The sequence below is a fragment of the Pempheris klunzingeri genome, chromosome 23, assembly GCF_042242105.1.
Source record: "Pempheris klunzingeri isolate RE-2024b chromosome 23, fPemKlu1.hap1, whole genome shotgun sequence".
Taxonomy (NCBI): domain Eukaryota; kingdom Metazoa; phylum Chordata; class Actinopteri; order Acropomatiformes; family Pempheridae; genus Pempheris; species Pempheris klunzingeri.
Genome location: NC_092034.1, coordinates 5,847,332 through 5,870,918, shown reverse-complemented (window position 1 = coordinate 5,870,918; position 23,587 = coordinate 5,847,332). Strand labels below are relative to the sequence as shown.

The following is a 23,587-nucleotide window of genomic DNA, read 5'->3' as shown; positions in this document are numbered from 1 at the left end:
AACACACACCAGACCACAGCTAATGTTAAGTGACAATTTCACCTTTATTAACATGGTGCGGAATCATTAGTAAAGGTCAGGGTGACAGGCTGGAGGAGGTTTTGGTGCTCAGGTGGTGCCTGTAAAGAGAGCAACACGCTGAGAGAGAAAAGACTCATTAAATCAGAAGGACGTCACTGCCATGAATCACAGCAGCTTTTTATCACTGAGCTGTGCAGGCACATCCATGTGTACGCTGAAGGTGATTTAAAATGACTTCTTTTGATTATTCTTACATTGCCTATTTTCACCAGGAATTATTTCGTGTCTCGTGACCAACATCTTTATTGTGAATGTAAAAAAAAAATTCAAGGCTGCTATTAAACATCAGCAAGATTCAACAGAAGTACGAATGTTTAATGAATAATTCTGAATTTTACACAGATAATCTAAAACAACGTGTGGACTATTCAGTATACCTCATGCAGTTGAAACAGCATGTGGAATTGCAACTATCTTTAAGGTTTGTTTTATTCGACTTAGGACTCATTGTTTTCTCTACCTCACGTGTGAAGATATTGTACGTGATAAGTTTAAGGAAGCTACAAGTATTTAAAGGCAACTTAAGGTTTTATTTTTGTGATATTCTATATTTGAATTTACTATCAATGCTGCAACCCAAAACAATCATTTATCCTAATAGTAAGTCTTATGTGTAGCTGAAGCCTGATAAAACTTAATCCTCTCTGCTATAGACCCCCAAAGTGCTTTTGTTGCCTAAACCTAACCTCATACATGCACCCACAATCCACCATGATTACGTCCCTGTGCAATTGATAAAGGTAATTTATTGATTTATTCACTCAAAAAATGTCTGTAAACATAATAATCAGCAGTTACATTTGCTGCCACAATGTAAACGACACTGTTTTATTGTGTGACACGTTCCTTCATTACAGTGAACGTGAACTTGATTTGAGTCAATCACAAATGACGCTGCTCTGCTGCTGTAAATACCTTCTAGAGAGCCAAATGTGTATCAATCCGCAGCTGAAAATAGTCCCCAACAAATACAGCATTTTCCCCTGCTTGAGTTGTTTTCGGAGATCAGTGAGCCTGTTTTAGAAATCAAATTATACATGTGAGAATCTTTTTTTAAGGTTTATGTCTTCAGTGGTAACCAATGGGCCCTGGGCTAAGGACTAAAGACAAGTCAGAAAGGCAGACTGACAGGCAGGCTGTTTTTGTGATGTATTATCTCTGCTGTTTTTGTTTTTTGTTGTATTTTGAAGCACATTGAGTCCAGGCTTGTCATTTAATGTACTATATAAATAAAAACTGACTAATCTTTAAAGACTTTGTTCTCCATCTGGAGCACCAAGCCAGGCAAAACAACCACTAAGAGTTAAACGCAGTTGTGTCAGTGCACTCCTAGAAATCAGCTCTTAAAGGGCAGGTGGATAAATAAAATACGTTTTTAAATTATTCATAGTGGAGGAATGTGTTTCATCAGCATCATCACTGACACCCATCTTCGTCATCTCGTGAATTATCACCCAGAATTTGTTGCCATGGTGGGACTGATGTTTCAGGGGTCATGAACTCTGAGCACAGATGCTACTAAAGGAAAAAAAAAGCAGCTTTGCCTTTGCCCCGGCTGTTTGAGTGACATTGATCTTGCAGTAGAGAGACAGTGTTGTCCCTTAGAGACCACATGCATGGACAGAGGCTACATTTTCCTCTTTTCACTGTATGAAAAGGGGGTAAAAGTTCAACAGCACATCTTCCTCTAACGCACTTGTCTTTTTAGTAATCAAAAATGCATTAAACATTCACTTATTAGGCTGTAAATCCACATTAGATTGTGATGAGTAAAATGGTCTTTTGGTCAGATTATGAAAAAAGTTCCTCTTTTTTTGCATTGGGGGAGGGTTTACGCTGTTTAGTGCTGCTCAGACAGAAAGCAGGTTCTTGTTTGCGCTGAAATGTGCAAACCAAGTTAGTTTAGGAGTCAAAAACTGGAAAACTGTGCAAACAGCAGGATGTGGATGCAAAGGGAGGACAGTGCAGCAGCAGGTAAGAGTTGATAATGTGAATATAAACTGGTATTTGTCTAAGTCACAAGATAACGTTGTAGTTTCAGTAAGATTTCTTAGTATCTAATTAAGTTATGCTATTTATTGTGGATTTGTAGAGGTTTTAGATCAGAAATAGTTTCCTAACTCAATATTTCTTTAAATTTCAGTGTAAGATTAAGACTACAGTTAAAATGTTTACACAACTGTACAGTTTTTTAAATGGTGAATGTTTTTTCAGTCATCATTATTTGGTTATTTCAGCACACTCTTGATGACCTAAGAATTGCTTTAAGAATTACAAAAACAGTGTTTGAATGGGATATTAGCTGGAACGACTCAATGCTTCATTACAGTTAAATACTCTGATTAACTTAAATTAAAGGAAGAAGAAAGAAAGGTCAACTTGTTTTTTTGCCCCAACTCTGTTAGTGTCCCTTTAAGACGTTATTGTTCGTGTCCCCACAATCAGCCATAATCACAAAATAACGTCAAACGTGAAAGTTACTTCCTTTTCCTGTTTCATTTGAACGGTCTAATGTACTAGTCAAATTGTGGGTTTGAAGGAGGTCATGTGCTGGAATATTTCTTGGCTGAAAATGAGAACAGTATCAGCGTTCTCATCTAACTCTCATCAAGAAACGTAACGTCTTTTTAAGAGCTCAAAGCTCTCAGTTTGTCGGTGAACCAGCAGCAGGACACTGTGATGAGTCAGAAGTCACAGAAAGTGAAATGTGTTTCTTTTGGATCCTTCTGTGATTTCACTTCCTGTATTTCGCTCACCAGCCTGCCTCACGCGGCCTGGACGAGTTCCTCCTGCAGTCGTGCTGACAGGATGCGAGGAGCTTTGATTATCTCGCCTCCCAGTTGAGCGAGATCTCTGTTTTCTGCTGCCACGGCCCATTTGGCAATCCGTCTGTTGAGTGAAAATAAAATGATTTTCTTTTCCCCGCAGAGACTGATGGAGAGAGCAGTTTATCTTCTGAAGATGAGGGAGACATTCAGGTATCGCTGTTAGCGACAGGAAGTGAATCACTGGTTAATTGATGCCACTTTATAAATGTGCATTTGTGAAAAACCAACACACGTGAGAACACAGAACATCCAGCTCAAACAGATACACTGTCACCTTGGTGAAGGTCAAACAAGGTTTGCAAGGTGATGTTAAAAAAACCATCGTTTGACAGGTTTTGGTTGAAAAGATTAAAGTTAAAAAAGAAAGAAAGCATTTTTTTTCAAGAACAAACAACACAAACTTGCAGAATTAGAAAAGCTACAGGTTTGTGCATTTATACTGTTACATTTACGAGGACAAATACAATTTTGGTGCCACAAGCATCTGATGGTAGAATAAAATGTTAATAAAACCAAATACATCAACTTGTTTTTACGTTATAAATCTCTTTCTTCTGTTTTCCTTGTTTCTTTATTTTGTTTTTTTCGCTTGTTGTCTTTTGATTGTCAGTGTGAGATCCTGGAGATACAGCGAGACGAAGCCAATCAGAGGCTGTGTGAATTGGAGGAAGGTGAGAATCACTTATCCCTTTTCTTCACCTGCTTGTCCCCTTGCAGGACCAAGAGGGCGAAGATGGACAGTATCCCAGCATGCATCACAAATTTGTGTAAAATTAAAGGGGCTATAATAATAATATATAATAATAATCTTGCTGAGTTTGGATTTCAGATTGATTCTGTACAATCTAATTAAAATCTATCTTCTCTTCTATTTCTGTGAGACGACCATGAGACTAAAACCTCTTTTCATTTTCCAGTCTCCAATCAGCTCTTGAAGGAGATTAACGTTCTGGAGCTCCAGTTCCAGATTGAACGCTCCTGTAGGGAGAGTGCTGAGGCGCTGGCTGTCAAAGTATGTCTGTTTATTGCTTTAGTGTTGCTCCTTTCCTTTCCTTTCTTTTCCCTCTCTGTGTTTTGTCTTGTTTTCCTTTCCATTTCTTTTCTGTGGTATCATCTTTTCTTTACTGTCCTTTTCTGCCATTTCCCCTCTTTTCTATGTCAACAGACTGATGTGAAAAGCGGCTTCATACTGATAGATGTTAAAATAACACAACCAGCGACCTCCACACTCACCATCGTCTCCTCTGTTGCCTAGGTGACCAAAGAGAACAAAGTCCTGAAGAGGACGAGCCAGATGCTGATGCCGCTCATCCCCGAGCTGCCTGAAGACTTGGCTGCTGTGAGCTTTGACCCAGAGGTGGACCCCACGGATTGCTGTGACGTGGGCGATCTCGGAAGGGACAGCAGTGAGGAGACGCAGCTGCTGGAGAATCAAACCAAGATCGCAGGTTAGACGAAACAGCTCATGATTCAAAACAAAAGATAACTGCTCATTTTTTGTCTGATTGGTGAACCAGATTTCAAATAAATCAGCAAAAGCTACCAATAACAAATAGGAGTACATCTAATGTCATACATATGCTGTAAGAAGCAATAATAACCTTTAATGTCCCAAAACAATCATCATGCAGCATTTCCTCTTTGGTAATTGCGGTTAATCCAGGTATTATCAAATCTGTTCATATTGGCATAGACTAGTGCAGTGGTTCTCAACTCTGTGGTCTCAAGGACCCCCAGACTGATGCACATCAGGCCTGAGTGTCAGGGATCCTCATCGGATCAGATTTAGTTCTTCCACAACTGTCCATCCTGTCGACTGGCAGATTAACAGTGGGTTATTTTTTGGTGTCCATGTGTGTGTGTGTGTGTGTGTGTGTGTGTGTGTGTCAGAGCTGCAGGCGTCAGTGGACGGTTTGCTGGATGAGAAGCTGCAGCTGGAGCAACAAGTGGAGGATCTAACCAAAGAGCAGGTCCAACTCAGAGAGCAGGTACATCAATGTGTGTGTGTGTGTGTGTGTGTGTGTGTGTGTGTGTGTGTGTGTGTGCGCGTGTGTGTGTGTGTGTGTGTGCACGCGCAGGCCTCTGTGTCCTTATCACAGCCCTTTTTTTTCTCAGCTGGCTCTGGAGGTCGAGGAGAAAGAGGCCATACTGAGGAAGCTGAGCACACAGAGTAAGACCATGAATAAAATGAAACGAGGTGAGTCCTCATTACCTTCAGCCAATAATTATGTTTCATTATTGATCAATCAATCAAGTCATCAATGTATCATTTAAGCTAGTCAAAAATGTCAAACCAAACAATGAAAAACGACCTTTACATTTTCATTTAGTGTTTCGTGCAACAAATAGAAACCTGAAGGCATTTAAAGGGTTGTTTCACCCAAATTACAAAAGCACCACAATTTGTCTCTTAATTCTTATAATTGAGAGACTTCAATAAGCAAATGTTTGACATTTTTGCTTCATAAATGACTCAACATTATTAATCAATTATCTGATCAAACATCTGATTAATTTTCTGCACATTGACTCATTTATGAAGCAATGGATCCCTTTGGTAAATTTCATTATCAGTTTCTCAGTCAAAGACATCATGAATGCCATTGTACACTGTTTAATTTTGTGTGTGTGTTCATGTTTTCTATGTGTGTGTTTTCTGTGTCTTTTTCTTGTGTACGTACGTGTGTGTGTGTGTGTGTTCGTGCACAGTGTCCCAGCTTGTCACAGACGAGTTCACAGAAATGTCTCAGAAGCTGGATCTGGAGCAGGGCCTCCGGCAGCACGCTGAAGTCTTCGCCCACCAGGTGTGAGCGCGTGGCGTGCGTATGTGGGTGTGTGCGTGTGTGTCTGCATGTGTGTTTTCTGCACACCGCAAAACATTTTGTCATACATTCACACCTATTAATACTGAGGGTGACAGGTCGTGCCACAGGAAAGGGGCAGGAGTGTTGGCGCTGACCTTCGGGCTCCTATGATGGACGCACAGACCCTCGGACGGGGTGGGGGGGGGTGAAGTGGACGCGCACACACTTCCGCTGTCAGAGTGCAGTTGATGTGGTGGGACAGGAGAAGGGGTCTCCATTCTCTGTTTTCACACCGATGACACTTTGGTCGAATCTGGATTCTCTGTGTGAGGCGAGGCACACACACACGAGACAAAAGCGGACACACACTCGTACACATGCGAGAAAAACACCAATTCACTTAAGATCCACATACCCAAACACACACACACTCACAACACAGTTTCGGCTGCCCCAGCTGCCCCTATAATGAAGGCCTTTTCTTTCAAAAATGTCTCTCTGTTCCCTTCCAGTCCCATTCAGCCCCTCCCTTCCCCATAATTAGTGGTCATCACTGCTGCTGAAGGAGAATAGTGGTCTTTAAGCACAATCTGTCTTTGCCTGACACCTTTATGTTTTGCTGAGCATATAGCAATTGTCGCCTTTGTGCGCAGTGTCCTCCATTTACCGGACAGGCGCACAATGGGCTGCCTCGCAGGGGTCCTTACCTGTGAAAAGGACCCCCAACTGTTCACACAATTCAGCCCCTTTACTCTCAATTCATGGTAAAAGACCCCCCTGCGCTGAATGCCTCTTGTATGCACTACTATTTGTCTGTTTTCATGTGTTTTGAAAACACCAACCATTCACACCTCTCCTCTGTGATGCATGGTGGTATAATGATTCAGGGCCTCAAACAGGAAACAATTTGGAGGTTTTTTTGTGTGTTTGTGTTTGTGTGTCTTTGTCTCTTTGTGTAGCTGTGTGTGGTTGGCTCTGTGTGTTTGTATGTATGAAATAATTGTGCTAATTGCTGTGTGAAAATTGCTCTCTGCTTAAGGGAGGCCAGAGATTAGAGCGGTGTAATTTGCAACATGGAGTCCCGTGCTGCATGCGCTGACAGAGAGCTCACCAAACCTGCTGCTTCGATTTGCCCAGTAAAGACACAGAAATGAAAACCACCTTTTCTCACACTTCCTGTTCTCTGATCATGTACCTGCTTTCACAAGGTGTCAGAGACAGTTTATGAATCCAATATGACCAGAATACACTCAGGTCATGTCATTTGTACTCTTTCAGTAAACTAAAGGGTTTTTCATGGCTGCAGTTAGGAACAAATTACACATGATGAGTTTATGAGTATATTCAAAAAATTTTCTGTTTCTGGCAATAAGATTTTAAAAAATCCAGTTAAAGATGTATTGCCTCTCTTATTGGAATAATTTAGAGCAAAAAGTTTGTTTTCAAAACTAATTTATTAGCTCTAAGCCACTAGAATCAGCAATAGCTGGTATATTTATTTGGCACAACATAGAAGAAAGAATCACATTTTCCCAGTGAATCCATGCAAAGCTTGATATTGCTTGACACTTATCATAATGTGGGGGAGATTATCCTTTGTCTCACAGTTAAATCATCCTGTTTGCTTTGTTACTATTATTCAATGAAGCTGATGAGTAATTCTAACAAGGCTTCCAGTCATTGTTCAGTCAAACATTGGTTTGAAAACATTTTCTCTGCATTGTGACAACCTCCCGGGGGGGAGAAAATTAACAACCAGCCATTCAGATCTCACTTTATTTTACCTCTAATTGTAGTTAAATGTCATTCGAGAATTTCTTTTCCATTTTTGTAACAGCAGATAATCATAAAGATGTGTTCCAGATGTCAATAGGTGATGCTAGATTTGGTTTGTCTTGTCAGATGATGGTGCAGCAGAAAGCAGCCCACAGACAGAGCATGATGCTGATGCAGAGTGCGGAGACGGGCCTGCAGCTGCAGCAGGCGCTGGAACAAATATCCAGCATCAGCAAAGCTCTGTGTGATATACAACGCTATTACCAGAACCAGGTGTGTGATTAGCTATGATGAAAGGGGGCAAATGAGTATCCACTGTGGTGCATTTATGCTCTTCATCATGTCCCCTGTCTCTTTCACTACTGTGTTTAGGTAAAACAGAGCCAGAGTGCTGAGGAGGAGAGCAGCGTCCTCTCTGAGCTGCAGAACCTGAAAGAGGAGCTGGAGAAGAGTGAGGAGGAGAGGACGGCTTTAAAAACCCAGCTGTCTGAGGCTAACGGTGCGGTCGCACAGTTCCAGGACGAAGGTAGCTGCTAACGGAGAAAACATTTCACTTCTCATTCTCACCACTCTTCTCTATTGGCTGCTGGCTCCTGAAAACCCTACATGGAACACAAAACCCCCTTAAAACACCACTGTAATGCTGTCAGTAGCTAATGTGTAATTTCTTTTCATTTCTGATGGCGGTGAGTTAAAAAGTATTGTTCACTTAAGAAGATAATAAAGCTTAAAGGTCCCATATTGTGCAAAATGCAAGTTTTAATGTCTTTTCAACATAAATGTGTGACTAGAGACCCAAAAACTATGAGAAAAGACCATCCTCTGTTTTTCCTGCTCCAACTATCAGTCAGTGTTTGTGAAAACACGCTGTTTAGATTTAGGTCTCTTTATGATGTCATAAGGAGACCTCCTCCAGCCATTCAGCAGGCCGATTGTCCCTACCCACTGAAAGCCTGAATCCACAGCGCTGTCCGCCATTGTTTTTTCCTCACTAACGCCAGCTCCCGGTAACATAAAGAAATCGAAGACGAGAGCAAAGCACACAGATTGTCCTGTTTCTCTAAAGCAGAGCGCTCAGACAGAAGCTGAAAACAGCTGCAGCAGCCACGTCTGGTAGAAGAAAAACACTGAACATTAAACCATGTAATCGTATTGTAGTAGGACATTCATATTCAGATACATATTCCTGTCACCGTACTGAAAAATCTCAGTTGTCTCAGGACTGAAACGTCCCTTTAAACCTTGTGTTTTTCTCTCTGAATCCATCTTTTGTTTTTACATTCAGAATGAATTAATATAATTCATTCTTAGTTCATGATACTGGTGATGATCTCCTGTCTTCCCTTGTAGTGAAGCAGCTAAAACATACACTGAACAGGGAGGATAACGCTGATGAGCCAGAGGAGAAATCCACTCCTCCCCCTCCTCCTCCTCCCCTTCCTCCTCCTCCACCTCCACCACCTCCTCCTCCACCTCCCACTACTGTCACCAAGTATGTCTAATCTAACTAAAGCTTCCTCTACCATTAAAGCGATGTGCAGCTTGAGTGCACAGTCTTAGTTTCAGTTCATGATTGTCATATTTGTGACCTCTTTCTCTCTCCGTGCCAAGTTCACTTGATTTCCTGAGAAGCAGGAGAAGAGATAGAGCCACTAAAGCTGATCAAACCGGTGAGTCTCACACTTTCATTCACCTGGAACTATGTTGCAGAAAACATATTTTTCATGCACCCCGAACCTGAGGGTTAAAATAAAGGATTCTTGGATTATTAGATTTCTTTTAACGCTTCTCAAAACACATATTTACATTTGATTTACATTAGATGCAGCACAAACTCGTGAGATTTAGAAAGTTTAGAGTAGAAACACCACAGAAATAAGCTCTCAGCCCAAATGATTAAAAACTGTTTTGAATATTTTATCCATTTCTAATCTTTTAAGAATCAGCACCATTGTCGAACGTGAAGGCGAAAGCGGTAGATGAAATGATGGAGAGAATAAAGAAAGGCATCATCCTGAGGCCCATCAAGAAAATACAGGTGGACAAATTGTTCTCACAAGGACTTTGTCATACATTTGTTTGTTTTATATCCCCCAAGGACAAAATCCCAAGTGATAAATGATAAACTCTGATAACTAACACCTGATTTATCTGCTCACAGGAAGACGACAGCTCATGGAAGGTCAGTTATCCTCAAACATGTTTGTTCCTTTTTGTTTTAATTATAAAGCCATTGTGACAGACTTCCCAAATAGTTCGTATCCTCAAATCATAAACTTTCCTACAGGACCAGAGGAGTGAAAACAGAAAATCAGCCATCCTGGAGATGAAAGGAATGCTGGTAATGGATTTAAACTCACTTCAGCAAAACCTTGAGTGATAAATAACAACTGACGCCATCAAATTTGGAATGATCTTTAACTCCCTATGCACACCAGGACAACATGAAACGCCAGGCTCATCACAGAGTGCCGTCCAGACGAGGAATTGGCCGAAATATCAGAGAACCAGAGCTCCTGCAGGTGCTTCAGAGGAGGAGGAGAGCGATGGGAGAAAACCAGGACCGGCCCTCCTCAACACTAATACAGGGTACACTGTCCTGTCACTCCTCATAAAGATGCCACAGCCTGTGGTGTCTCTTTGTCCTTTATTTTTGTCTTTTATTGAATAGGATTTGGTTACATAACTAATGGCTAACATTTGGGTTAAAGGTGAGCTGTAGCACAAATCATTTAATAAATAACATGTCTGATGGATAGTTTATAGTTTTTTAAACCCACATTAGGATTAGAATCAGGTTTATGGTTGTGCACCAACATGCAGATAGCCGTACTTTAGGAAACTAAGAGCCTAATAATTAGATGGATGTTTTGACAACAGGTTTGCGTCCAACATGTTGGCGTGTTCATAATAATACTATGAGGCCACTGATGAAGACAGAAAGTGAGAGGCCTACCAGGTCATAACATGGTATCTTAATTTCCATTGTTGCTATTTATGCTATTTATATGTAGTATTTTTCTTTAGTAATGCACTGTAGCATTTGACTTTTAAAAAGACTTATGCAATACATTTTGATGTATTAAGGGGGAAAGATACAAAAGTAACCATCAGATCGCTTCCAGGCTTAATCTTTTCATCTGCACGCAAGGAGTGTTCGTGCCACTGCAATATTCATAATCACAACATAGTGCTTCATCATATCACCGTGCTCAGCTGTTATCCTGTATTTCTCATTTTTTTGGGATGTGACCTAACCTGACGATGTGATAATCTCTCGGTCAGACCCCCAGCCAGGTCCACGGTGTGTCCCAGCAGCAGGAGATGTTCCCTGGGCAGGCGAGAGCGGCAGCGCTCCTGTGCTCCGGAGGCTCAAACAGAACAGAGAGAAGAGAGACTCTCGCATCAGAGCGTCAGGGCTGATCATCAACCAACAAAACTGAGGGCAGCTACAGCAAGAAATACAGTTTTTAAACATCACTGCAGCCTGAGTGTCATTGCTGTTTTATACGATGATGAGTTTGTTGAGTAAACTGCACATTCAATACTTTTTGTCAGTGATTTCTTGAACATCTCTTTTGCTTTGTCTTCAATCAATATATTTTTGCATATATATATATATATATATATATATATATATATATATATATATGCTGAATTAGTCCACACATGCATTGCTTTTGTGATCCCTTGCAATAAAATGTCAGCTGATCTTGGTCTCTGCTGAAAGACTTGAATTTTAATCACCTCTGGATCAGAAAACAGTTCTTAACGTGTGTTTTATTCTCGTGGGAGTACCAGACATGAAGGGTACAGTGCAAAGACACATTAAACCCCATATTCAAGGCTAAAAAAACAAATAAAAGCATTGCCATTTAACCATGGTCTGCTTCAGATAACCAGTACTTGTTGCGTGTCAAAGGAGCTGAATTCATTCAGCTGTGTTTAATGCCCATCATCATTCTTTTTTGATGTCCAGGTTTTAGCTCATCTAAGTGCAAGCTACAGGATTTTTCATGCTACAGAATATAGATGAAAAATAGCCAGAGCCATAAAAACCACTTTATATTATATGAATACCCTCGACCACTTCTCTCCCAAGGTGTCTGCCTCTTAAAGCTCGATCCAGCAGAAAGATGGAGGCTGCCATTTATTTAGGCACATTAAAGCTCTCACATCCAGAGCCCAGAGGTGTCGTCGAGATAAGAGCCTCAGGTGATCTGCGCGCTTCCTCCTGAAAGTATCTTTAAATGTGGCAGGTCGCCTTTTGTTTTCTCACCTCCACACAGATACTGTATATATGGGCGCATGCATGCATGAGCGAACACACACACACCATCCTCACACCTCGCCATCTATCTATCTGCCTATCTGCCTTTGGGAAAAGCATTTGAAAAGGGATGAAATTACTCTCACCTTTGACTCTGACACCATTTTAGTGTCTTCACACTGTTTCACATTATATATTTACTTTATTTAGTTCTTTTACTAGAAGGTCTAGGCCTTTTCACTCTCCAGCATACATTTTTAATTGTTTTCCTCCTCAGTCTCAAAGGTGTTAGCTTTTGGGATGCAGTAATGTATTCTGGCTCCTCTATGTCATTGAATCAATGCACATGAAAGCCAGTGTGTGTGTGTGTGTGTGTGAGAGAGAGTAAGAAATAGAGACAGATGGCTTGAAAATGATATTGGAGGACACAAACAAAAAGGAGGAGTTAACGACAATAATGCAAAATAATATGCTTTTCTCTTATTTAACAACTTTTCCAGATGAGGATCTGAACATGAACATTAGAGAGAGTTAATAAAGGACAGCTATGGTCTGGATGAACTCTGGCATGACGAGAGACATTTGTGATTAACACCCAAACTGTGCATCTTTAAAATATTACTGAGGCAAGGCACTTTGGGAAGGCGGTGTCCCCGTTCCTTCCTTTCTTACCAGTCAACTAGTGGCAGAGATGAAACAGTTTAGTGGTGATTTAACAATATTACAATGATAATTAATAATTTTAGGAGAAACTGAGCATTGAGGTGGAAACCTCAGACTTGGATATAAAAAAAGAGTCGGTTTTGTGATGTTTCACTTTTAAAATTTTACAGTTTAAGCACGTATAAATTATTCTACTCAGCACCCCAGCATAGAAAATATAATTTGGCCTTCAGTTTTTTTTCCTTTCAAGCGACCTCTTGATTCAGTTCAGACAGTTCGTAACTACTTTACATACTGCTGAGTAGAATAATTTATGGTAATACATCAGGATGTAATTGTTGACTGTATGAATCTGCAAAGAAACTTTTATGTAGTGGAGTAAAAGGTGCATTATTTTCTTCTGAAATGTTGCGGAGTAGAAGTATAAAGTGGCATGAATAAAAACTAATCAAGTACAAGTACAGGAGTACTTTACACCGCTGCCTACAACATCAGTAAACTGTGGAGAGGAAGCAGCCATTTCCCCACTGCAACACAAAATATTTCTGACACAAGACAGATTTAAGTTATCTGATTTGAGTTAACTGCACTGCTCCTCCAGCCACAGGGGTCGCTACAACCAAACTAAGCCTTCCCCTCCTGCAGACGAGGCCCCTCTTCTCTGCTCTCCTCAGCCGCTGCTGAAAGCTCAGGAGGAGGACCTTTGACCGGTGCCCCACTGCTAGTTAGCAGCCTGCTAGCTGTTTTCTGTGTTATTTTCATATTTGTGTGTGTGTTGTTTCATATGCAGAGAGATGTGGTTTATTTATTTACTCAGCTGGCTGTCGTTGGTGATCCAGATATCCTTCGTCACACTAGCAATAGGTAAGTGCATGCTGGGAAAGCCCTGCAGGTGCTAACCTAGCTACTACTTGCTTGCTAATGCTAGCGGGTGAAGTTGCACCATTCAACGTTAACGGGGCTCTTTTTCACCAAACTGGCGACCGTCTCGGGCTGATTAAAGTGCGAATATTTAAATGCAAATACAAAAATGAATCCTGCGTAAAGAAAACACAAGTTTCTTATGTTACTTCACCGAAGCACTGACAGCTAGCTACTAGCTTAACTAGCTAGCTTTCCAGGACAAGAAGTTAGGTGTGACGAAGACATTATGTTTTTTTAAAATCTTTTCTGCAGGTAATAACGTTACATATTTTCTTTGCACAATCCCAGTTAGAGAGCATACATAGACAGTATGCACAATAATCTATCATGGTTAAATGTCCTGCTGTAAATAGTTTCACACACTTCTGCTGGATGCAATGCTAATAGTTAGCTAGCATCTCTCTTCAGCCCGTTATGGCTTATCGATTCAGACTAATCAACGAGTCGATGCCTCAGCAAGTAATGTTGGTGTGGTCACAATGTCTGACATGCAGTTAAGATTAGTTAAAGTAGCATCTAGCAGCAGTTCTTAGTGGGGAGCTTTGTATGTGAGCTAACATGAGCGAGCCAATATTGCTGTGAATCTAATTAATGTTAGCTTTGGGGGTATTTTGGTTTGTTTACACTGAACACTGGCTTTACTGTAGGTTAGTGGACAGGCTGGCTCCCTGACACATGGCCCACCTGCCTGTCACGATCAGTACCTGCAGCATCTTTGAGCCAAAACTCTCACAGGGAACTTGGCAAAGAGCCTCTGTGTGTGTGTCCACGTTGCCAGTCAGGTTACCTGGCCACGTAAGAGCTGCTGCTGCTGCAGCTGTCAGGTGTGCTGACTGTCAGACTGTCGGTGTCAGTCACACTCCGCCATACTGGTTAGGTCTCTTCTACAGCTGTTTACTCTCTGTGGCAGCAGCAGGAAAAGCCACTGAACAAGCGAGGAAGCATTTCAGATTACTATGTTTGTTAAACTTAATCTGCTGAAAAGACAAACCAGGTGTGGAGAAAGTATGGCACCACTTTCTAATGAGGCAATTTGCCTCACTGATATTATTTGTCACTAATGGCTTTATCTGTGTTCAATAAAACATTCACTACGACTATATAGGTCAGTTGTAATGCATTAATAATATAAAAGTTTGGTTTGCCAGGTTGTGAAAATCCATTTGGTGGTGTTCTTGTCTACTCTAGCATGACATTTGCTTTGTCTTTTTAGCTACAATATCTCTTGCTCTCGTCGCAAAGGCATCGCCAATGTTCAATCACATACTGCCTGGAAAAGGGCTGCAAACTGTCTGCTTATCAACAACTTATTGGCATTAGTATGGCACATTTGGCCTCCCTGAAAGTGAGAAACTAACTTTATTTTAACTAACATTTGTTTATTAGATTATTAGAGAATAATCATAATTATATCTCATTTGTAAAGTATAAATAAATGATTTATTAATCATTAATAAAGATATTACACACCCCAGTAGCCTCCATTTCAGTGGTGCATTATTAGAAAGTGGTACTGACATGATTTATTGCCACTGAGTGTCTTATTTAGTCAAAGGGCTGCATGTTCTTAATCGTTTGCTTTTTAAAACATTAAAAACCAGTAAAAAATATCCATCACAGTATCCAAGAGCTCAAGATGACTTCATTAAATGTCTTGGTTTGTTCACCAAATAGTCCAAAACCCCAAATATTCAAATTATCATAATGCAAAAGCAAGAACTGCAGCAAATCTTCTCGTTTGCAACAACACATTTTATCTATAAGTGCCTTTCAGGTCACCCAAGGACGCTTTACAAATCCAGATAAGACAGTCAGCACATAATAAAAGATAACAGTAGATAGAACAATTATACAATAATGATAATTGTAAACAATATATAACATAAATTTGTAATATACAGATTATAAAGCACCAGGAAAAGCTCATCTAAAAGGGTGGGTCTAAAAGAAGCAACAGATGTGTGCTGGAGCGGACTGAGTGATCCCAGAGGCTCCACACAGTCACCCGTCTAGTAGCTTTTCTCTCTGCTGTTTGTTGCCTCTCATTAGTCCCTGTGTAACAGTGTGACACTGCAATCAAAATTAGGTGAAAGAGCATGTGTAACCTGTGAATGTCTCCTTCACCCTACTCACTTAAATCACCTCTTATCAACTGATGTGATTAAGGAACTGAAGGACCACCAAACTGTGTTTAGAGTGTTGGATCATCTAAACCCGTCAAACGCTTCAGTTTCATCCGATTCTTAGTTTCTTTACTTCTTCTGATTCCATATTTCCTCATTTAGTCATAATTTAATTTATTTTATACCATATTTCATTCAGTTTTCTTCAAAGTAGGTTCGTCTGGTAAATCCAGCGAGAAGCGACGCATTCTTAAAAAAATGTCCTGTTCATGTTTTATTTACTGTGGTGCTGTCCAGCGCTGAGAGGAGGAACAGCGTTTAGGGCGAGTGTCATACAAATACGGAGTTCAAAAAGCAAAGCCATTTGCTGTTGAGAGTCCTCTCTCTCTCTGTCTCTCTTTTTTTTTTTCTTTTGACTGTCACTGTTTTCTTTTGGAAAGTGCAGATTGCCTTAGCATGATGAAGCTCTCAGACTCTCCCATGAGCCTCTGCTCTGTGAGCCGTCACCCTCTCAGCCCCTGGCATACATGTTTTGACTACTTTGATCAATTGCCTGCCTCTTTCAGCCTGTGTTTGGCTTTCATTCCACATGAGCTCAGTAACTGTGTGTACTGTCTTTGCTGCCAGTGTGTTTCTATTAACTTACTCGACTGGACTGATATTATACGGTTCCTTTTCTCATACCGCCTTGGCTGTTTTTTTTTTTTTTTTAGAGCAAGCTGTTGGATCTCAATACTTTGCGGGAACTGACTGAAATCTTGTCTTTGAGTACAGAAAAGTGTAAAGTGCTGAAAGCTGGCCTTGAATGTCTGCTCTTCTTTATGTTTTATTTGAGTATTGTTTACAGATTTTTATTCAAGGTGTTTTTTGACGAATAATCTGTAACTTAACTTTTGAGAGATTTGTGATTGAGATTTGTAGAAAAGCATGTTAATATTCCTCAAAGCAAAGTATTGAACGGTAATTTTCTTTAGAAATCACTTTGATGGTGGTGCCAAAACTTGTATTGTGACTAGTTTTAAAAAGTTTCAAACAATACCAAGCCCTATTGTTGAGTGCAGTGTAGGTAACACCGTCCTCGTAACAACAATATATACTATTGAAATTAACACCTTTCTTTTTCTGGAACCTTACATATTAGTTAATTGCCAGCAAATATGGCAAATTGAGTGCATACATTTACTAGTGTCTGTGAAGAAGTTTGAAATAGTGGCAGGCTGTCGTTTGTATTGATTTTCAGCACAGATGATTAATAATTCTGGCTCTCTGGTTTGTGCCTTATGTTTGTCCTCGTGCAGCTGCTGGCCTGTACTACTTGGCAGAACTAATAGAAGAATACACAGTAGCCACCAGTCGAATAATAAAGTACATGATAATGGTGAGTAAATGGATAAAGAGTGATGCTTTCTATACAATTATTGCTGCTATACTGCTATTGCTTTTATTTCCTGTTTTCATACGTATGCTATGCATATTGTTATGTCTTTTATTTTACTTATATGTTTATTTTATCTTTTTATGCCTTCGCCTTTATCTCTATTTCTTTTATACCTTTATTGCTTTTATGTCCTTTTTTTCATACTTGTATATCCTGATATCTGTAATTGTGTTTGATCATTTATATTGTACTTATCTTTTTTGTTAGCCAAAGAATTTCATATAAATGTATTGGCACAACATATCTTGAAACTTAAATATTTTGTTCTTGCATTTAAAAATGTCCTGCAGTAAAAATAAACCTGTGTTAAACTTCTGATATTTGACTGTGTGAATGCGTTCAGTTTTCAACAGGGGTGCTGGCGGGTCTCTATATTTTTGAGGGCTTCCCCGTGTTGATGGTGGGAGTGGGCCTCTTCACCAACCTGGTGTACTTCGGCCTCCTGCAGACTTTCCCCTACATACTACTGAGCTCCCCAAACTTCATCCTCTCCTGTGGTAAGAAAGGCAGACGCTGGCTTTGGAATCAAAAAAATGAAAAGAACAGCACGTATAGATGCTCTCTGGTATTTATGTGGAAGCTTCCTTTTATTCAGTAAGACAAATGAGAATTATTTTAAGTCAGTGCATATTATCTTACCATATCATTATCATATTGTCAGTGACATATGCATGAATGGCTTTTTTTTCTTCTCCTGTTTTATGTTTTCTAACTTTCTTTCTCTTCTCTTGTCTCCGCTCCACAGTGTTGGTGGTGGTGAATCATTATATGGCCTTCCAGTACTTTGCACAAGAGTATTATCCATTCTCAGAGGTAATTTTCTCTCTTTTTTTTCATGAATCAGGAAAAGCTTTTCTTCCATTACAACTTCTCCTGTACTTGATTTAAAATCTCTCATTTGTCCCTGACTGGCATCAAGGTGCTGGCATATTTCACCATCTGCCTGTGGGTGATCCCCTTCGCCTTCTTTGTGTCACTGTCGGCAGGAGAAAATGTGCTTCCATCCACCATGCAACAAGGAGGTAACAGCTTTTTTTTCCCCCTCTTCCACTACATGTTATTTGACTTGAGCGGTGGAAGGATTTGAGGGTTTCATATTTAGACCTGTGAATTTCAAAAGTCTGACACAGTCGGCCCTGCACGCCTCTTGTTTTATTGGATTCTCTCTATCTCGAGTTCTTTGAGGAATTAGGAAAGTCTTACATCCCTTACGCGTATGAAAACACATTTTCAAATCCTACATCTTACAAAGGAACATACCGAGATCACTGCAATGACTAAGAATAATACTATTAGCTACTATCTTGGTAGAGCACGAGACTCTTAATCTCATGGTCACAGATATGAGCCTCACACTGGGTGCATTGTGTGAGATCACTGTATAGCTTATTTTATCTGAGGCACAGATTACATTTACTTTGCATGACTGCCATCCACTTTCCAAAGAACATAATAAGTTTTAGATAAGTTCAACCTTCCAGGTGTCAGTTCAGTCTAAAAATCCACTTGACCCCTGTACCTCTGCATAGTGGCATGGCTAATATTAACAGTTTCCCCTTTTATTTCATTTTTTTTTTTAGATGATGTGGTGTCTAATTACTTCACCAAGGGCAAGAGAGGGAAGAGGTCCGGGATCCTCCTCGTGTTCTCTTTCCTCAAGGAGGCAGTGCTGCCCAGTCGACAGAAAATGTACTGAGGAGCACAGACTCGGGGTGCAGCCTCGGGGATCGGGGGTGTGTGTAATGTCTTGGAGGTTAACGGGAAGCAGGAAGGAATATGGAAATTAGTTTCTGGACGGGACTAAAACGAAGCAGTGGCCAAAGCAGGAGAGGAGCACACGAAGAGGACGGACCAATGAACAAAAAAAGAGCTTCCTGCTGGAAGAGTCCCACGAGTTTACACAGGCCATGTTCGTCTCTTAGTTTTTCTGTCCACTGACTGCCAACAACATCTACTAGAGACGTCACTGAGGGGATCTTGTCTGTAGTGCAATGCTTTCTTATTGTCATGTTGGACTCCTCCTTTTTTTTAAGCTTTGGTCTTAAAATATGTATAATGCAGGCTCTGCAATTAACATCCGCCAAATACCTGTAGATGTTGACTTTGGCAGATAAATCATTATTACTTTTCTTCTTAACGTGACATCTGTTCTTGGTTGTGTTGTAGGTTTCACACTTCATCTCATTCAACACACAAAGTAGCATTGAAGACAGGTTTGAGGACAAAATGCAACTGGTAAAAACTTAACGTCTCCTTGAATGAAGATGGTGGGTTAGAGATAAATGAGACACTATTTAAAGGTACTTTCTAGCAAGATCTTGATGTGCAAGCTTGGATTTTGTTGTGAAGTAATCCTAGAAAGGATGCAAGTGTTTAAGTTGCAAACCATCTGCTGGACAACATACCACAGATCACCACAGAAGCGTTTTATTACAATTACTTGAAATGGGGAAAGGTCAGTCTGAAGATTAGTTACAAAGGAATCCCCCTCTGATCTATGGAGTCACCTGGTATAAATACCCTGCGCCCCGTCACACCACATCGGTAAAAAAGGGGTTCATAAAGGCGCTTTGAAAGGATTAATTTAAATCACCCTTAAATTAAAGTGAGCTACAATAATATCTCCCGCTCTGAATCATCTACATGTGGCCACATAACTGACGCACTTTTTTTTTTTTTGTTTTGTCTTTGTTTTGTTTTTTTGTCTCACATCTACACAATCCCTAATCACCAGCGCTGTTGTCTGCAACCTGCCTGTCTTTTTTGGACTGTTTTTAAAAATTCACAGTAATAAGCAGATTTTTGTACATTGATCTTCAACCTGACATGACATGAAAGACAAATGAAAATAACATCAAACCTGTGCAATGAGTCTTGTAAGCTTACGGGTGTCTGGGACAAAAGCTGCTCAAAGCGGTTTGATGAAAGAACCATTAAAGAGAACAAAATTCTTTTTACCAATAACTGACTGTGATTCATTGTAGGCTGATATGCACAAACCTGTATAATAAAAGAGATTTTGTTGAAATAAGTCAGATTAAACGGTTCTTTTCACAGGTTGGCATTCAATGAAATAAAGGCAAAAATAGATGTACTGATCCTCCTCGTTTCCAATTAAATCAAGTTAATTCACCCATTCAATGTTAAACTTTATTTGTCACACCCTGAATTCCACTCAGTAAAGTGTGTGTGTGTGTGCGTATGTGTGCCAGACTGTCTATCTGGATGGCGTTATGTTAGTCTCATGTGGCTCGGTCACACCGGGTGCACTTTGACCCCCACTGAGGTGTGAAGTGCTTCGTGAAGTAAAGCAAAGACAAAACCACACACACACCTTTAGCTGACAGGCCACAGCTCGCAGCAACACACATGCTGTTGACAGGCTCCTCACCTGGATCCCGAGTCAGTTCCCTGGGGGGTGGGGGGGTGAATGTGCAGGGATGCATCTGTGACAGGTGACCCAGTTCACTGAGGTTTTTTCACCTTTCACTCACCCCTCCGTTCACCCCACTTTTGGAGGTGCAGTGTGTGGAATTTTTAATGTTTGTCACATTAAGCTGAATTAAGCTGAAGTTGTGGGCTGGCAGGATATTTTGCAAGGGAAGATCTGCTTTCGTGCATCTTACTACTCTTGATGTTCAGATTTAAACAGAGGACACTGCCAGACATCTGTATAAAACATCTTTTCCTAAAATAGTATCCTCTAATTAAAATTCATGTTCATGTTATTTGATAGAAAAAAAAGGAACGGCTTCATTTTGTTTACACCTCCAACCAATTTTGGATGTAAAAGTATGAGAAACTTTTCAGTGCCGGATGAACTTTAATGCTTTGCTTCAACACATCTACTATTTTCATGTCTAGCTGGAGCGCTTCCATTAGTGAGCGCGATGATCAGTAGTGTCCAGGCTCCAGCACCTCAACCAAGTGCATGGCCACCTCTGTCCAGGGGGAGGTGCTCCGCCCCTGGGGGTGTCCCCTGTCCTGGACCTCCACAACGTCCTGTGGCTCAAAGCACCGAGGGGAGATCCTGGAGGGGAAGGCTCTAGGGAACAACACCCTCTCGAGGATATCCAGAGGCAGGTCAGGGGCGGGGCGAGGCGTCCTGTCCCACTTGGTGCTGTACTTAGGCTCTCTGCTCCTGCTGTCCCTCCACACTGTCACGCTGTCCCGGAGGTCCGGCTCTCTGGGTGGTTGCTCCGGCTGGAGGCCCATGAAGATGGTCCAGGGCCTGGAGGGTGAGGATGGAGGTCTCTTAGTGGAGGTGCTCCGGTCATCCTGAGGGCCTCCTGACTGGTGCTTCAATAGGTGTTTGGCTTGTTTTGGATTAGAGGTGCTCTGATCTGATGAGAGGCACTGGGTGTGGTACTGGCTCACCAAGACTCTGGGAGAGAAATCCTTAAGGAGAGGAAAACCTTTCTTGTTTGCCCACTCAGCCATCTTCTCATCAATGAGAGTCTGTAAATGGACACAGGGGAAGTTTCTTAGAAATGTTAGAAAATATGCTGCAAATGTGCCATTTTACCACAAGAAAACCAAAAATACTGCAAACTTGGAAAAATTTTATTAATCTTCAACATAAAATCCTAAAGTTAACATGGACATAATATTCCTACTATTACCTAAAAAATGTAATCTGAACATTGGTCACATTGCTTAAGAATACATGTTATAGGCTACAAAAACCAAAAGGTTTTGATAGTGAATATTTCCTTGGTTCTGTGAAAGTTTCAGAGGTAATTTATGCATTACTTCTAAATGTTTGATGAATGGATTTCCCCAACATTCAAACTCACCTTTTTATTAAAGTCATTCAGTTTGACCAAATTCACAAGGTCGCTGTATAAAGCTTGAACTAGCTTCCTCTGCTTCATTTCTTTCTCCTTATCTTTCTGCCACATGCAGCTTTTCAGATACCTACACGGAAACACCACACAACTGTTAAAAAAAAATCAATACATTTTTTAACTGAACATTCGTTTTGGTGTGAGTTGGGCTTTTAGCTTATTACCTTGCTACCCCCCTGCGGCACCAGATGCGGGCCAAATCCAGAGGAGTGAATCCCATGTTGTCTTGGGCCAAAACATCTGCTCCGGCCTGCACAAGGATCTCTGTGCACTCCAGGAGGCCTTCAGAGGCGGCCAAGTGCAGCGGGGTCGCCCCTGAATCTGTGGTACTGGTGGTAACAGTGAAATACATTAAAAAAAACTCTCACCATTACTTTTCTTATCATAATCATCATCATCATAACCATCATTATATCTTGCAGCAGCAGCAGCTATAAACTATGAACTTTACTCTAGGTGACAAGAGTTTGAATAAGCATGCAACAGCAGAGTGCTGCTGGATCCAGCTGACAGATTTAAACTAACCCACAAGGGAAATTAAAACCTGCATAAAACTATAATTCTCGAAATAAGGCCCCGTACATGTTGATGTCGGCCCCGTGCTCCAGCAGGGATCGGAGGCACGAGGAGGTGTTGGGCGAGCTCTGGGGGGACATGATCATGTGAACAGGCCGGCGACCCTGATGATCGCTGCTGTTGATCCACCCCGGCCTGGACTCACCCAGGAGATGAACAGTAGCCAGCTGGCCATAAAGGCAGGCCATGTGGAGCGCTGACAGACCCTAGAGGATGAAATACCCCCATAAAGCACAAAGCGTCCTGTCAATAGTTTTCTCAACTGTGAATCAACTCTTATTTAAAATATGTCTTTCATTCAGCAGACATTTTGACATTATCATAGCAGGATAAGCACAAGTGTGACTGCATTTCATCCAGCTGCAGTTATTCTCAGTCAGCCGTAACACTTAAACAGAGTGGAGCCATCATTTCTCATAATTTCTCACATCTGTGTGCGCTTTTCACCTTTATCTGTGTATATTTATGTGGCACATTCTCAAGTAAATGGTAAGAGTTGGCTACTTTGTTCATTCACCACACTCATTTCTGCACTGTAGTCTTCTTGCCACCTTAACAGTATGTCTTCCACCACACTGTCATGTTAATGAGCCTACCTGTCTGTGCACACTGACGTCCAGACTCTCATGACTCCCAACAGCAACATCTGGAGACATGGGCCCGTCTGCAGGAGCTCTGTGGCCAAGTTTCCTGCTAAATGAAGCCATGAAGAAAAGTGGCTGTAAATGTTTTCATACAATAAAGGACGACAAAGTGCTACGCTAACTTACCCCACATTTATAAAAAGGCGAAACTTTGCCATTATTTCTATGAAGGATTTTTCTAGCCAAGTTCGTCACAGCGGAACAACTTTAGTGGAGTGGATACAGACACGTAACTTCAAAGCGCTCTTAGCAGCTAGCTTGAAAAATGAGCGATAAAATTAATTGTTCTCAAAGTTATTTACCTATTTTTACATCTCCCACGTCTCCGTTTTCCGGGTTTGTTGACAGGCTCCATGGTTGCCACGGAGACCTGGTAACCAGGAAGCGAACCCTGATTGTTGACAACACCAACACAGACCAACAATGAAACTTTTTTTTAGCTTTAAAAACGACTGAGAAATATTACTATCGTTATATATAACAATAGTCTACATATTAATCCAAGGCACACACTGTATTAACCTGTTTTTAATGGGTTCTTCTAGCGGAAACGGTATCTCAGTTTAAAACCAATAAGGACTTCCCCCAACATATTTAATATTTACATGGTATC

The 23,587-nt window shown here is 40.9% G+C and overlaps 3 protein-coding genes across 3 annotated transcripts; 2 read left to right on the top strand and 1 right to left on the bottom strand.

Moving 5' to 3' along the window:
* The first annotated feature begins 1,936 nt into the window (after window positions 1-1,936).
* Window positions 1,937-11,021, top strand: shtn2 (shootin 2). Its single transcript, XM_070854765.1, has 17 exons — window positions 1,937-2,055; window positions 3,010-3,059; window positions 3,520-3,580; window positions 3,827-3,921; window positions 4,165-4,357; window positions 4,800-4,897; window positions 5,025-5,106; window positions 5,619-5,713; window positions 7,616-7,762; window positions 7,862-8,015; window positions 8,840-8,981; window positions 9,101-9,159; window positions 9,430-9,527; window positions 9,651-9,671; window positions 9,777-9,830; window positions 9,928-10,078; window positions 10,775-11,021. Exons 1-17 carry the CDS (start codon window positions 2,022-2,024, stop codon window positions 10,930-10,932), a joined length of 1,692 nt encoding a protein of 563 aa, XP_070710866.1. The 5' UTR covers window positions 1,937-2,021; the 3' UTR covers window positions 10,933-11,021.
* Window positions 11,022-13,107: 2,086 nt separating this feature from the next.
* Window positions 13,108-20,030, top strand: tex261 (testis expressed 261). The gene is made up of 6 exons (XM_070854590.1): window positions 13,108-13,286; window positions 16,768-16,847; window positions 17,251-17,404; window positions 17,653-17,720; window positions 17,827-17,929; window positions 18,488-20,030. Exons 1-6 carry the CDS (start codon window positions 13,217-13,219, stop codon window positions 18,601-18,603), a joined length of 591 nt encoding a protein of 196 aa, XP_070710691.1. The 5' UTR covers window positions 13,108-13,216; the 3' UTR covers window positions 18,604-20,030.
* Window positions 20,031-20,724: 694 nt separating this feature from the next.
* On the bottom strand, window positions 20,725-23,302 carry ankrd53 (ankyrin repeat domain 53). The gene is made up of 6 exons (XM_070855029.1): window positions 23,277-23,302; window positions 22,927-23,023; window positions 22,337-22,536; window positions 21,919-22,083; window positions 21,704-21,824; window positions 20,725-21,365 (listed from the first exon to the last, which is right to left on the bottom strand). Exons 2-6 carry the CDS (start codon window positions 22,984-22,986, stop codon window positions 20,802-20,804), a joined length of 1,110 nt encoding a protein of 369 aa, XP_070711130.1. The 5' UTR covers window positions 22,987-23,023; window positions 23,277-23,302; the 3' UTR covers window positions 20,725-20,801.
* Between the last annotated feature and the right edge of the window lie 285 nt (window positions 23,303-23,587).